The sequence below is a fragment of the Physcomitrium patens genome, chromosome 12, assembly GCF_059467195.1.
Source record: "Physcomitrium patens ecotype Gransden chromosome 12, ASM5946719v1, whole genome shotgun sequence".
Classification (NCBI taxonomy): domain Eukaryota; kingdom Viridiplantae; phylum Streptophyta; class Bryopsida; order Funariales; family Funariaceae; genus Physcomitrium; species Physcomitrium patens.
Window position 1 is genome coordinate 5,472,708 of NC_143421.1, and position 15,688 is coordinate 5,488,395.

The window sequence follows — 15,688 nt, forward strand, 5'->3', positions numbered from 1 at the left end:
CTTCATTCGGGCACATTGTAAGACTGAACTTAATAATACTGAACTTTGAAGCATTGAATTGTATAAATTATAGAGTTCGACATCAACAATTCTTAGTAAAACAAGATCATACATTGCAAACGGTCTTATCAAATTGGTATGACAGATGTTTGTTTTATTTCATTTGTTTAATTGTTTGCTTTATTTCTTTTAACAAGATATTGAACATGCTTGTATTTAAATGTAAGAAGATTAATGTATTAAAGTAATAGGGATTCATAAATCACATTACAAATCCAAAGTTAACTAATTCTGGTAATATTTTCTTTATTATAGAGAAAACTCGAATCATTATGTGTTTACAAGTAATGAACAATTTTGAGACTTAAGACAATTGTGAGAATATTATCTATGTGATTGTGAATAGGTGAATGACATAAAGTCTTCAACTTTGTACTATTAGGTGCTATTACAAACATTTGGTTATGGATCAAGCATTCAAAATTGTTTATAGTAATATATGATATAACAACCAATGCTAAAATACCTAAGATTTGTAAAATTAAATCAAAGTAAAAGTAATACAAGTACAAAGTGGTTATTAGAGATTATTTAAATGCATTATTTTATTTTATTTTATTTTAATGGCCAATTTATACTTTGACAACACTTAAAGGTATAAACAGAGGAGAATGTAAAACAAACCCATACTTTTACTAAAAAGATCTACTCTTGATAAAGAATATGGTAATCATGATTAATATGGTTTGTTTTTATTGGTTGCAGATATAATAGTGGGGAAATGAATCCAGAGGATATTATTATATTTTAATAATGGTCAGGATGGGTGGGTTGATTTACTAAAAGCTTGGGTCTATTTAACATTCCCCATACAGTGAAGAAATATATGTAAAAATCAGAATTAGTATACCAATTGATATTATTAAAAAGATATAATATTCAAAGTTCAAATTAAAGTTTGCATTAAATTAAGAACATGTACTAAAATTCGGAATAAAGAATATATATATATATATATATATAATAGCAAGAAGGTTAAATTAGATATATTTATTAAATGCTGTTAATGATAAATATAATAGTGTTAAATATAGAACAATCCCTTACAAAAACTATATTTTCAAAAGTATTGTGCATCAAGAATAAGACTTGTAATAAACAATGACGAGCCTATTTCGTTTATAAGAAATAATATTTTTTTTGAAAAAACAGCAAACCTTCTTAAATATATTACGGAATTGATGCAACAATTAGTTATAGTGTCCTAATTATAGCCAACTATTAACTACAATCATCATCTGAACTTAATACAAAAACTTTGTGGCAAAACTTTAATTTGTATGTGTATTAAAATATTACTATACAATTTTGATTCAAAATAGCAAGTCAAAAACATTTACAGAAAGATTAAAAATTTACAATAACAGTGTAAAAAAATGACTTTTTCAAAAACTTTCTGACTGAATTCTAAATTTGTTTGATAATTATGGATCATTGACTAATACATGAAAATGAAAAAAAAAATTGAAATAACATAGTAAGATTTAATACCTAAGTATTTTATGCACAAGAATAATATATTGTGTAAAACATAATAGTGTGTGACCAGCTTCACCAACGAAGTAAGGTATGAATTTAAGCCAAGCAATTGTTTGAGTGCAATTTTCAAAATATCAAAACTGCCTAAACCAACCATAAATTAATCTTTAAAGAGGAAAAGAAAAAGTAGATCAGGCATAGAAATCACGTCAACAGAAAAGTCCCCAATTCGTAAAATTGGAGACAAAAAGAACCAATGAAGGGATATAAATAAACACATTCATCTGAGATTAGCATTATTACTAATTTTCAAAACTGTTGTCCAGCTAGTTTCCCCAAAAAACTGAAAAATGATAAACTTTTTGTATGTAGTGGCAGAGCACTCACCGCGCACCCAACAATGCCAATATCTACTTCATACGAAAGCAATGGAAAACAGACGAAAGGGGTAGCAGCGCAAGCTCAACCTCCAACACACGGCATTGCACAGTTTCGTTCCACTCCTCCACAGCGCATGAGTCCACCATCAGCAATACCGCCAATAAACCCTAATCGAACTCCCTCCTCCAGACCCCCATCCAAGGCAGCATTAGCCTTCGCCCCCACGCCTTCGCTGCTCACCCTCTCTATTTACAACCCCCGAACGCACCCTTCACTTGTTCTTCCAATTGCACAATGACGTTAGAGGACGAGGTGGCGCGCGGGGTTGGAGGGATGGGGTTGACAGACGCGGGGGAGAGGGAGGGCGGGGGCGCTGCTCCCTCCGTTGCTGGAGACCGGGAGATGGTGGCCAACTCCAAGTACAGCGGCCGCGTCTTCATCAAATCCATTCTGGGTCGACCCGACGGTGGAGTTGGGCTCATTGGGCAGAAGGTGACTGTGGGAGGATGGGTCAAGACTGGCCGTGTCATGGGCAAGACCGCGTCTGCCTTCTTGGAGGTGAACGATGGATCCTGGATTGGCAACTTGCAGGTGTTGGTGGACGCGACTGTCGCCACGGAACGGCAGCTCACCCTCACCGGGACCAGCGTCTTGGTGCAAGGGAAGCTCGTGGAGCCTCCTGAAGACAAGAAGCAGAAGGTGGAGCTGCTCGTGGAGACCATTCTGCATGTTGGCACCGTGAACGCCGCCAAGTATCCCATCGCCAAGACCAAGCTGTCGCTGGAGTCGCTTCGCAGCCAATTGCACCTCCGGGCTCGCACCAACACCGTGAGTGGGCTGTGTCGCATTGTGGGCTGGGGTTTTGGTGGCAATTCCTGGGGATGCGGGTAGGAGATCTGGTGGTCAGCAAGTCTGACGATTGGTGTGGGTGGTGTACCAGATTTCGGCTGTGGCGCGAATCAGGCACGCTTTGGCTGTGGCGACGCACACGTTCTTCGACCGGAATGGGTTCATGTGGGTGCACACTCCCATCATCACGACCAGCGACTGCGAGGGCGCGGGCGAGATGTTCCAAGTGACGACGCTGTTCAGCGAAACGGAAAGGAGAGATCGCGAGTATGCGGCGAACCCACCTCCGAGCCAGGCCGAGGTGGAGGCAGCCCAAGATGTCGTGGCGGAGGCGGCTGAGGTGGTGAAGGAGCTGAAGGCGCAGAAGAAGAACAAGAAAGAGTTGGAGCCGTCGGTGCAGGTAGTGAATTGGGAGCGGAGAGAAGCCCTAAACCCCCGGAGTGATAAACCCCGAGGAAGAGGAGGGTTAGGGTTGTGTTTTCGGACGCCTGAGCCGTGCGGGAATTGGTGGATGTGCAGGCGCTGATGAAGGCGAAGGAGCACGCCGCACATTTGGAGGCACGGGCGAGCCTGAAACCCGGGATGCCGAGGAAAGAAGGCGGGGAGGTGGATTTCGGAGCGGATTTTTTCGCACGACAAGCGTTTCTGACGGTGTCGGGGCAGCTGCAAGTGGAGACGTATGCATGTGCGCTGAGCAACGTGTACACGTTCGGGCCGACGTTCAGGGCGGAGAACTCACACACGACGAGGCACTTGGCGGAGTTCTGGATGATCGAGCCAGAGATAGCGTTTGCGGACTTGCAGGTGAGCTGGACGAGCAGGGGGTGGGTTGTGGTGTGATTGTGAGTATGTGTGGAAGTCGGAAGTCGAGGGTGGGCGACGGTTGCTGAAGCGGGGGATTGGAATGGGATGGGATGGGATGGATCAGGACGACATGAACTGTGCGGAGGATTACGTGAGGTTCATGTGCCAGTGGTTGCTGGACCACTGTCTGGAGGACATGAAGTTTATATCGAGTATGTATGACAAGACGGCCGTGGATCGTCTGAAGCTGGTGGCGTCGACGCCGTTCGTGCGCATCACGTACACGGAAGCAATCGAGATACTAGAGAAGGCAAGGACCTCGAAGTGTGGTGTTTCCTTGAATGGGTGTGGATGTAGACGAGGATGTAGCAGTATCGTGGGAAATGATTAGGAGGCGTAGTGTTGAAGGGGGGGGGGTGGATATGTGGGTTGGAGACGTTATCGGAGTGGTGCGGCGATCAGGTTTGAGCGTAGTTGTTGAAAAGGTGGTCTGGGGTGGAGAGTATGAGAGATTATGGGATGCTGAAGTGTGGAGTTGCATTGAGCAGGTGACAGAGAAGAAGTTCGAGAACAAGGTGGAATGGGGAATCGACCTAGCATCGGAACATGAAAGGTGAGCGAAACGAACAGGAGTGGGCAGGCGGGGAGGCATGGGGAATGCTGGGATGGGGAGAAAGTGAAGGGGCATGGTGGATGGCGGGGCCGAGTGGAGTGGGGGATGTTCTGAACGACGTGGGTGGAGTGATGCAGGTATTTGACAGAGGAGATATACAAGAAGCCAGTGATTGTGTACAACTACCCGAAGGACATAAAAGCGTTTTACATGCGGCTGAACGACGACGAGAAGACGGTGGCCGCTATGGACGTGCTGGTACCGAAGGTGGGTTTGGGGTGTGGTGTTGCGGCACGTGAGTGCGATTGGTGGGAATTGGACGTACAGTGGTGGAGATGGAACACAGCGGGGGGAGAGAATCGGGTGTGTGTTGCAGTGGACATAATGGATCGTGTGTGTATGTGGTGCAGGTTGGAGAGCTGGTGGGTGGGAGTCAGAGGGAGGAGCGTCAGGACGTTCTTGAGAGGAGGTAAGAGATGTGGTGGGGTTGATGGTGATAGGAGGAGAGGGTTTGAGGCGGGAAGGGGGATGTGGGGTGGTGAACGTAGGTGAAGGTGAAAACGTGATTGAGGTGGTTTTGTAGGTGACATAAAGTGAGGCAGATGAACGGCGCGATGAGTGAGTGGTTGTGGGTGGTTGGGTGGAGTGGCGAAGCAGAGGTTGGTGTATGAGTGATGGATGGATGTGGTGTGGGGATGCGCAGGTTGAAGGAGATGAACTTGCCGATGGAGCCGTATGAGTGGTACATAGATTTGCGGCGACACGGAACAGTGAAGCACGCAGGGTTTGGGCTTGGATTCGAGCGGATGATATTGTTTGCGACGGGGTTGGAGAACATCAGGGACGTGATTCCGTTTCCGAGATATCCAGGCAAGGCGGAGCTTTGAGGTGATGGGAAGGTGTTGACTCTTTGATGGAGTGACTGGTGGTAGAAGCATTTGTTTGTGGTCTTTCTAGGCTGGACCTGATTTGTGGCCTTGTAGGGCTTATCTGAATCTGGTTCGCTTGTCATTGCTTATATTCCTATTGAAGGGGGTCTGTTCTTTGCTTGTGATACATTTTCACTCTTTAGAAATGGTGGACTCACGCATTGTATGGCAGTTATTGACCTGAAATATATATTGTGCCCGAAGTAGGTACAGAGGTGACCATTGCCGGTGGTCATTGTTATGGATGTATTTGTTTTAGTCGTATATTGTCTTGTATTCCTCTCTTATGATTTTTGGAACTAATTTATGTATTATCATTTATTTATTTATTTTACTGTCATGGTTGAGTTTCAACAGTTAACTTTTGGAAAGCACCACTTTGGTTGTTTCGTCAGTTTGATCGTGTGTTTGTTGTTTGGGGTTCAAGTTGGGCGTACTAAGTGGAATGAGTGCTTTCGCGCTTCTTCAGAGTAATATCTCAGCCTTCGCTGTATGTTAACTTATTTGACCACTTCGTCGGCAACCCTTTGGTGTATTTGTTTCCCGTGATGTTCATGCGTTTTTTGGTTTGTACTTATCGTTTTGATGGATCATTACGTATTTTATTACTAGCTCACATTAATGTTCATGCTTTCTTATCAGTTGAGGTCCTGTATGGGTTTTTGGTTCACGGTTGTTGTTCCTTTTCACCATTCTTGGCGTTGTTAGGCTGTTTTGCTTTTTCATCTTCTCACCACTAGCAAGTTCTATTTTGTATGACCATTTGTTACAATCTCCTGTGGAAACTTAGTAGTTTTCGTTTTATACAATTTTTTTATGGACAGATTTGTTGTAGTAGGTCTTAACTTTATACAATTGTTATTATATTGTGTGGCCGCTTTATTATGAATCCATCGTTTTTTGTTGTCACTTGTGTTGTTTATTGCATCATATGAAGTAGTTTATTTGTCTTTCTTTGATTGCCATTGCATACGTTGTACCCAATTTGCAATTTGGCTCCTATTTATATTAGGGTGTAATGCCCTTTTTTCCATAACGATTCATACAACATCAACACGAGTTCTTGTTGAAATAAGTCTTCATATTTAATATGAAATTCATATTCTGATCGCAAATGAATATATAAAGTCAAGCAGATGTGGAGAAAAGTACAAACCATAACTGAAGCACGTATTGTATTTATTAGATTTTATTTGTTTATTTTACATATTTATTACATGAAAATTTGAACTTTCAATTAGAAATTTGTGTGTGTTTTTAGACATGTTACAATATATTTAAAAGTGGAGTTGTCTTTTTGGTGATAAATATCCTTTGCAAAGAAATATAAATATAATTTCTTCACTAACAGGGATCAAGAGATCTAGCAGTACATGATAAGTACTATATTAGAAATAAGTTTGTATGCTTAGTTAGAATATTTATTTGTGTTCTTTCATAACTGTGTTGGTAATAAGAAGGTGCATGTTCTTGTGCTTTCTAAATTTTATTGTAACAATTAGGTATTGTGGAAGGTTCTAGAAAATGGTTTAAAGAGCTGTATAATATCTAATAAGTATAACAAATCTATTATTGCAACTACTAGAGGACTATTGAAGATTTTTGATAGCTAGTAAGGATGATAAGATATTTTTAGAAACTCCAAGATATTCACATAAAAATTTAAAATTTCAAAGAAGAATCAAATATTTTGAAGGTTTAAAATAGTAATATTTATATCTATATATATATATATATATATAAAAATTAGATTCTAGAAGGTAGTAGAGTGTTCTAAAATATATTTCTAATTATAATTGACATATGTCAGTATCAACACCTCTTATTTTAATAAAAGATCCACTGGAACTTAAAATATTGATCTATTCATGTTCATAAAGGATCAAACTTCATTAGAATATTTTGTTATGGATGTTGTCTTTTGGTCACTATCCAATGTATAAATAGACTCATTCAATTTACAACTATGGCTAAACTAACATCATGTTAATGAACCTGTTTGATTAACTTGGTCTAAACTTAGACATTTAAAATATGTTTAGAAGATAACTTCTTAACCACCAAGTGTAGTGGTACTAACTTGTAGTAGAATAATTGAAAATCAAACATCTTCTCAAACATTTTATTGCCAAAAAGTACTCAAAGCAATGTTATGCTTGAGGCTTTGAAGGTTCTACTTCATCTTGAGTACATTTATTAAATAATAAAGTTTGTCATAATTGGTGTGGTTGGTTTAATAATTATGGCAAGAAAAATTGGAGATTATATAATAGCTCCTATAAACCTTCACTAATATCACATCCTTTCAAATTTATCAAATATTCTTAGTACAAGTATCTAGTCTATAAATTAAATAATTTAATAGCCATATATAAAACTTTTCTTTAGTAATAACTATATTTAGTAATCAAGGATTTTTTCAAAAAAATACATAATTTATGTTAATGTTTTAGTAAAAAATGTTAAATAATTAAATGGATTTGTACAATAGATAGGATTTGAAGACAAGAACTAATAAAAACAACTTAGTAGATAATTGTAAATAAATCCAATCTTAAATACTCTAATATCTCTTATGATTAGTATATTTATATTCTTTTTTAGAAAATTTATACTTAATTTTTTACTTTAAACTTTGATTGAGGTTTTTAGTCAAACTTTCTATAATTGTTTTGTTTTGTTTTGTTTTTGTTTTTGTTCTTGATCTATTTTAAAATAAAGTATGATATTCTTTTTGAAGGGCTTTATTTTTTAATTTTTTCCCTACCTAGACTTTCAATATCTTTGATTTATTATTATTATTTTTAAGGAGTAGTAATCCTAATTCCTTAAAAATAAAAGTAGAGCCTTTTCTGTTAGTGAATGTATGCTATTGTTATAAGAACTTTGTATAATCATCTTGTTGATAACAACAAAACTACTAGAACCAAACTATTGCTCTAAAAATTGGTTAATAATGTATTTTGTAAATCTATTTTTAATAGAAAAGTTGATATCGATACTGAATTATTGAAATAATCTTCTCCTAATATTGGATGTAGTGTATTTTAAAAGTCTATCAATTGACTAAACAACACTCTCATCATAGATTTAAATGACCAACACAACTAAACTTGGCATCGCCAGTTTGCTTCTCAGAGAGTTAGAAAGTTTCCCCGAGACTTTTAGTGGGCATGAAGTCGGTGGTTTCTGAGCAAGTTTCCGAACAATCGCTGAAACTGGGCAGTGTAGGATTGTCCTACACACATCCCCCTTCGATGCCTGCGTAGCATCTGCTCATATGTTTTTATTTGACTTATATGACCTTGATACGAAAGCAACGGCCATCATGCTTGCGGAACACTCATACCCACAAACCAACAAACACGCGTTTTCCAATACTAATTTGAACATGTTTAGAGCGTGGCTTCAAAGCTTGCGGCGGAGTCAACAAAGCTGGGTTGTTTTCAGAGACGGTGTCGGTGCCGTTGGTGTTACGGAGTTGTAGTGGTCGAGGTCGTAGCAAAGCGAGTTTTAATCTCCAGGCGAGATAGGAGCTGGAGCTGGTGCCCCGGTCTATAAGGGTTAGCTTCTGAAGCTGTTTTTCTTGTGGTAGATAAGAGGGTCAAGTAGAGGCTGTGCATAGGCAGCCGGAGCCTCTCAACACTAGTGTTTTTTTTTTTTTTTTTTTTTTTTTTTTTTTTTCTGTTTCGAGTGTCGCAATGAGCAGCTCGGTAGTCGCCACCTCTGCTTCGGGTGCGGCTGGGGGTCACAAATCCAGGAGCGCTGGGAAAGGGAGAAGGAGAAGAGCAGCAGCCGAGCAGCGAAGAATTGAGCAACAGAGGTGGGGAGGGTATGCACAGGACGATGAGGAGGATTTCAGTGTGGTAGCTGCTCCTAGCCCTCCCACCTCACGACGCCGTTCGAGGCGGCGGGATTCAGTCGAAGATCGTCGGGAGGATTCCTTCGACTTGACAAGGAGTGATCATCTCGCAGCGTTCGATGACATTGGTGCGGACTTGGAACTCGCTCTGGCGTTGTCTGTTTCATTTGCGGAGACGAACCCAGGATTCGTTCATCGGACTGACAGGTCCTTCGCACCGCTCATCGTTGACATGACGTACGAGAGCTTGGTGCAGCTGGAGGACGTGCGTTGCGTTGCATCCGCTGCAACGGTGGCCGCCTTGCCTGTGTGCTTGCCGGAGAAAGTACCCGAAGCAGTCTCCGAGGCGTGTGTGATTTGCCAAGAGGAATTCGAGGACGCCGACTCGCAAGTGCAGCTCCCATGCTCCCATGTCTTTCATCAGCCTTGCGGAGCTCACTGGCTACTCATTCACTCCAAGCTCTGCCCTATTTGCAAACACGATGTTACAGAAAGTGCTGCAGCTGAGACAACATCACCATCATCTCAGTCTCGTTAAGTTCTCCCATTCTGATTCCTCTTCTGCTCAATCCCTCATTCAAACAAATTATTCTGTATATATATTCTTTACTTCTCTGTGAGTCTCTAGTGTTAGCGATGCACCTTCAGACACACAGCTTGTAGATAATGAGCCCGTGGAACAAGGCGAAGATGATGCAACTAGATCATTTTTTTAAAACAATTTTTTTCGATTCTTGACATAGTTGAAGGCTCGTCCTGAAGTGGGACATGAGTCGACTATGTTAGGGCAATTTTGTAGTTTTATTTTGATGAGTTTATCAATTGAGAAATAAACGATGCTTCACACGATGATGCGTGCAAGAATGTTAAACTGAAACAATGCAAATCTGTTACTGCTGCAAAGCGAGGGAGGAAAGAAAAAAAGTAAAAAGAAAACCTTGCAATCAATGTACACACATCTGTTGGAATACATGCAGTGTCTATTTGGATTATCGCTCTATCTACAAGCTTTTATGCAAACCTCTTCCAAACTTTGTAGACAATTTTTGAAGCATCAATGAAAGTAACATATTCAAGGTCAATGTTGTATAAACATCAACATCAACACCAACGTGTACAATGGTTATATCAAAGGCTATTCAAGAATATAATAAAATAGATAGAAAAATATAATTGAGAGAATGTTGAATAAAAATCCATAATAAAAAAAAGTTTGTTTTTAACATTCAATTATAAAGTACTCAATAAATAATTTTAAAGAATTTTATGTATGTATGTATGATATATATAGGATATTGCTAATGCCACCAATTTTTTTGCAACAACCATTGTAATCCACCACTCATTTGATATGTTTATATATATATATATATATATATATATATTATTTCTAATTAAATAATTTTTAATATAAATATCTCAAATTATGTAGAAATTAAAATTAATTTTAATAAAAAATTATTGAAAATTTAATAAAAATAAGTTATGGTAGCAATAGCAAAAAATATGGTGGCATTAACAAGATTCTATCTATCTACCTATCTATAAATTATTATTTTTATAAAAAAAAACTTCTGTATAAAAATAATGTATTGCTTTGGTAAATATACTAGTGTTTTTTTAAGCCATAGTATTTCTTTTTTTGCTTTGACAAAGAAAAATCTCTTCAAGATACTATAAAAGATTTGGCTATTAATTTTAGTTTTTTGTTATCTTGAGAAATGATTCTTATAACTAAAAGGAAAAAAAATAAAAGTAAAGCATTAAGTGTCATTATATCTAATTCAATTCAATCATTATTAAAAAAATCATAAAATATATCTTAATTTACGTAATAGATATAATAAAGTTATTATTATTTTATCTTTAATATAAATTTTTACATTACAATCTAATTTTTTATGGTATTATAATAAAAAATATTAAAAAAGATATTAATACTAAAATTTACTTCTTACATAATAAAACCATTTTTTTTAAAATATTAATTAAAAAAATTTAAATTATTTTTCAGCTAAATCCAAATTTATCTATATTAATTTAATAAATTAATTTTAAGTTTTTATTTGAATACTTTTTTCTTATAAGAATTTAAATATATATTTTTTTAAAATCAATTATTATTTTGGATTATTACAAAGAAAAAAAATTCTATTATATAAAATTGACAATATTTATAAAAAATGATAAGAAATTCTTACATTTAAAAAAAGTTGAGAGAAGAATTTGATAACTTTGTAATGTTGAGATGATATAACATTAACGTAATTGATTAGAAGAATAATATGTGGTATTAAATTTTTTGAAGGTTAAACTATAGAAAACCCCCACATATCCAATATTTAGAGTTGGAACCTAGTGTCACAAACATAAGTGACTCTAATAATTATCTAGATAAAAAAGATTAGATTTAAGTAAGTAAAAGTTAATAATTTGATAATATCTTGGGAAGAAATTTCTTAGAAGCTATATAGATGTGGATTTGATTTTTTATAAGTTTGGAGATGATTTGTAGGTTGAAAATTAATTAACAAGTTGGCCATGTATTGTACATGTTGGCAACTTTTGATAGAAGTTGGCCATGTGAAGCACATGTTGGAAAATTATTTTGCATGTTTAACACTTGTTTTAAATTGGACACATGGCATAGGTCCTATAAAATGTTCCAATGTAACTTCTAATTAAATAGTATATATAGAGGCAAAAGTGAAACCTTCCTTACTATTGTGATTGCCTTTTTTTTTTCTTAGTTTTCTTACAAGAGTCTTTAATCTTTTTATCTTTGGCAATAGTCATTCTAGTCTTAATATTATACCATCTTTGATTGATTATGAATTATTTTCAAGTGATATAAGAATGTATTAATCCTTTGGTTTTTTGTGATTTATGTCTTTGACACCTACATCTATATGCAAAGATTGAAGGATTTTAAATAAGTAATAATATACATACTTATGAATAAAAAATATACTTATATTTATAATATTGGTTTTAAATTTAGTAAAAAATATAGCTCATGAAAATATTGATTTTATTTGTATTTATGTTGAAAAATATTTTAAATTTTATTTTATTATTTAATTCTATAAATATTATATTTATGTATCAACATATGTTTATATATCTAAAATATTTGAAAGATATTTTATCTATGCCAATAGTTATATCAAACTTTAAAAATATATTATTTTAATAAATTAAATTTTATATGTTATAGACATCAAATAAGAAGATTTTAGAAATATTTTAAAAATATTCTACCAAGTTCTAAAAGGTTTCAATAGATTTTAAAAATATTCAAATAAAAGATTCTAAAAAGATTTCTAAGAAGTTTAGAAGGTTTTCAAAATATTCCAACTGATTCAAGAAAGTTCTAAGAGGATTAAGGAAGTTGTTTGAAAAGCTTCTTAAGATTGTTTTGTCTTCAAACAATATGAAAATTTCTTGAAAAGCCTCCTGATACTTGGTATATATTCGAATTAAAGCTGAGAGGATCTTCAATTTCAACAACATATTTTTTAGAGGTCTAGCTCATCTTTCTTGGTATTGATTTTGTACTCATTTGGTTTAATCAAGTTTTTTGTTACCTTTTTTGTTGAAACTCTTTTATTCAATTTCTTGTTTGGTCTCTTGTATAAAGTATCCGTGACAATTTATTGAAACAATCTTCTTATCAATACTAGAGCTCAATCTTTCTTGATAGAGAGTGAATTATCCCTCTTCTTGAAGGTATCTAAGCGCTTTAGAGGTTACAAAGTATATTCTTGGAAGTTGATAATTTATTTTTATTTTTATTTTATTTTATTTTAAAGATATATAGAGGTAAAGATGTTAGTATGGTTGAATCTCTCAAATCCAAGTTGGATGTTATTATTAACATGTTGAATGCTTTATTTTATAGAACTACTAAAATTGAGGGATTTTTTATAAGATTTCATGATGATGTAAGACTTAGAGCAGTTCAGCTTGTAATGCAACTACTTTTTCATACTTCTACATCAAAAGAGGTAGTGGCACCTATACCTCAACAAGAAAATTCACCTATTCAACAATGTAAAGAGCCTTGGATTAATCTTCTAAAAAAGTCTAATGCGATACAGTTCAAGTTTCAACAATTTGTAAACTAAATTCAATTAGTAACTTTTGTACAATCTGAGTGCTATCCAATGTAAGAATTGTGAGTTGATTTAGTTGGAACCTTATTTATAAGACAATCTTATCTTGCTTTGTTCTTTTATTTGAGAAGATATTTTTAAACTTAAGCAACTTTGAAAATTTTTTAGAAGCATTTATAAAAGCATTTGAAAAACATAACAAGGCCAAATGAGTGATAATAAGGATTTGGTCATTTTGTCAAGGATCACACATTGCATCAATTTATGTATTTGATTTTTGACAAGTGGCTTGTGATATCAATTGGAATGAATAAGTTTTCATGAGCAAATTCTATTGGGAACTAAATGATGATGTAAAAAATCTATTATTATCATTAATTGATCCTCAAATACTCAATGTAACTATCAATCAAGGTGTGAAGTTTGATAATTGATTATTTTAATGCTATCAAGATCAATGTTTATAGACTTTAATAAAATGATACATTAGAAATTTATACTTTGTTGTTTTAATAAATACATTATTTCTATACTTTGGAGCTCAAGATATGCAAATTAATGTGGTATGATTTAAACCTCTTATAATAAAAGAGAAGAGGCATCAATTTCAACAAAGTCCGTGCTTATATTTTGATGAAGAAGGCTACAAATCTAAGACTTTTCAAAGAAATAACATAGGACAAGGACTAGGAGTGCAATTATTTAGAAAATCAAAGAGACCTAGTAATAATAAAGACTATGCATGAAACAAGATTAAACTTCTTTTATGATCTAAAATCCTTCTAATTTACATCAATATAAATTTGATCATAATATAAGACACAAAAAATAAAAAAAAAACAAAATAAAGCAATAAAAGGCAAAACAAAGCAAATTATAATAAAACAAAATAGAAGAAAAAAATACAAACCAAACTTTATTGAGAGAAAGGAACCAAAGCCATATCTAATTGAATACTCAAATGGCTTTGGCTAATTCTATTTATACTTTATCAAACCATCTTAGAACTTTCTAGAATGTCTCTAATGGTGGACTTGACCAAAATAACCAAACCTTTTAAAAGATTTTAAAGGTAGATTCAATCTAAATAACTCTTCTAAGTTGTTTTAGAATATTTTATGGTGGATCCTACATAGATTACTAATCTAGCCCCAATTCTAAAAACTTTCCAAAAATGGTTCCAACTACCTATCTCTATATATCAATAATATAAATACTCCAATACTATTAATCTTCCTTTATTAATATAGCATGTCCTTATTTTACTCTCGATGGTAATTCCAAATTGTCTCTTAATAATGGATGAGATTTTGTGCAATTTTTTTTGTTACATAATAGATGGAATAACCTTTCCAAAGAAATTTGTACTAAAGTTGTAGACATTTATCCCTATGGCGAAGGTAGCGGTGCTTCAAAATGTTGTCTACTTCATACTTGTGTTGGTCATCAATTACAATTGGTGGTGGTAGTATTTGATATCAATCCAAGGAATGCCTTAATTTAATATGAAATTCCTTGAGCTATAAAATATGAAAGTCCAAATAGATCCAAATATGTGAATGAAGCTTGAGGTGATATGCAACATTAGAATTCACTACAAAAATATAGAAAGGTACAAGCCATTGAGGTGTTAGCTTATGGACTTAGGTTGATGTAATAAGTAGAAATTTGGCATTTGAGAGTAATACCTAGTTACCCTCCCAAAAGGTCTTGTATTACTAGTTGTTATTTGCATATTTCTTCTATTAATATTATACAATAAGGAGGTGGTGCCATGCCTCTTACAAGGCTATTGTAAGCTGTTGTATAAACTACTTTGTTATCAAGTTGTTGGTATTGATGGAATGATAAAGAATTGTTGGCATAATGGAATGCTGACTAATATTAAAAAAGAATGGTAAATAATTGGTACTTGCTTGAATACTATCATTGTAAGCAACCTCCAAAGGCATGAAATATTCATCCCAATCATTATGGTGAATTACCACAAATATTTGTAGCATATCTTCTAAGGTCCAATTTATACACTCTATTTGTTTATTTATATGAGGATGGAAGGCCGTGGACATGACAAGTTGAGTGTCCAATAGCTTGAACAAAGCCTCTTAAAAACTCTCTATGAAATGTAAATCTCAATTTAAAATAATGACATGAATTAATCTATAGTGACAAAAGATAGTATTGAAGAAGATCTATGCAAGTGTTGGAGCATTAATATTAAAGGACATTGCAACTAAGTGAAGTTGCTTTGAGAATTGGTCCTTGAAGATATCAACCATGGTGTGATTGTGAGGTATTTGCAATAAATATATAATGAGATCTATAGTCACATACTTCTATCATGCTATGAATAGTAAAATTGGCTCCAATAGCTTAAGAAATATTGTGTTGTGTACTTTGTTAAATTGGTATGATTTATAAGAACATACAAAAGTTTGAATATTACAATTCAAACTTATCCAAAACTATGTCCTTGAGATTTATTCTAAAGTCTTTTCACGCCCTAGATGTCTAAATATTAGAATGTTATGTCCTTCTTAAAGTATGTGTATTTCAAGTATAGCATTATCAAGTACATAAATATGCTTCTTGAAAT

General features: G+C 34.8%; 2 protein-coding genes across 2 annotated transcripts; both read left to right on the top strand.

Annotated features, from left to right (window-relative positions):
- Positions 1 to 2,209: 2,209 nt before the first annotated feature.
- LOC112289564 (asparagine--tRNA ligase, cytoplasmic 1) lies at positions 2,210 to 5,360 on the top strand. Its single transcript, XM_024534831.3, has 8 exons — positions 2,210 to 2,748; positions 2,861 to 3,169; positions 3,289 to 3,573; positions 3,698 to 3,883; positions 4,122 to 4,186; positions 4,324 to 4,453; positions 4,597 to 4,655; positions 4,890 to 5,360. The coding sequence occupies exons 1-8, from the start codon at positions 2,215 to 2,217 to the stop codon at positions 5,071 to 5,073; spliced, it is 1,752 nt and encodes a 583-aa protein (XP_024390599.1). The 5' UTR covers positions 2,210 to 2,214; the 3' UTR covers positions 5,074 to 5,360.
- A 2,917-nt stretch (positions 5,361 to 8,277) lies between these two features.
- Positions 8,278 to 9,826, top strand: LOC112289368 (uncharacterized). Its single transcript, XM_024534525.3, has one exon. It carries the CDS (start codon positions 8,817 to 8,819, stop codon positions 9,513 to 9,515), a length of 699 nt encoding a protein of 232 aa, XP_024390293.1. The 5' UTR covers positions 8,278 to 8,816; the 3' UTR covers positions 9,516 to 9,826.
- Positions 9,827 to 15,688: the final 5,862 nt, after the last annotated feature.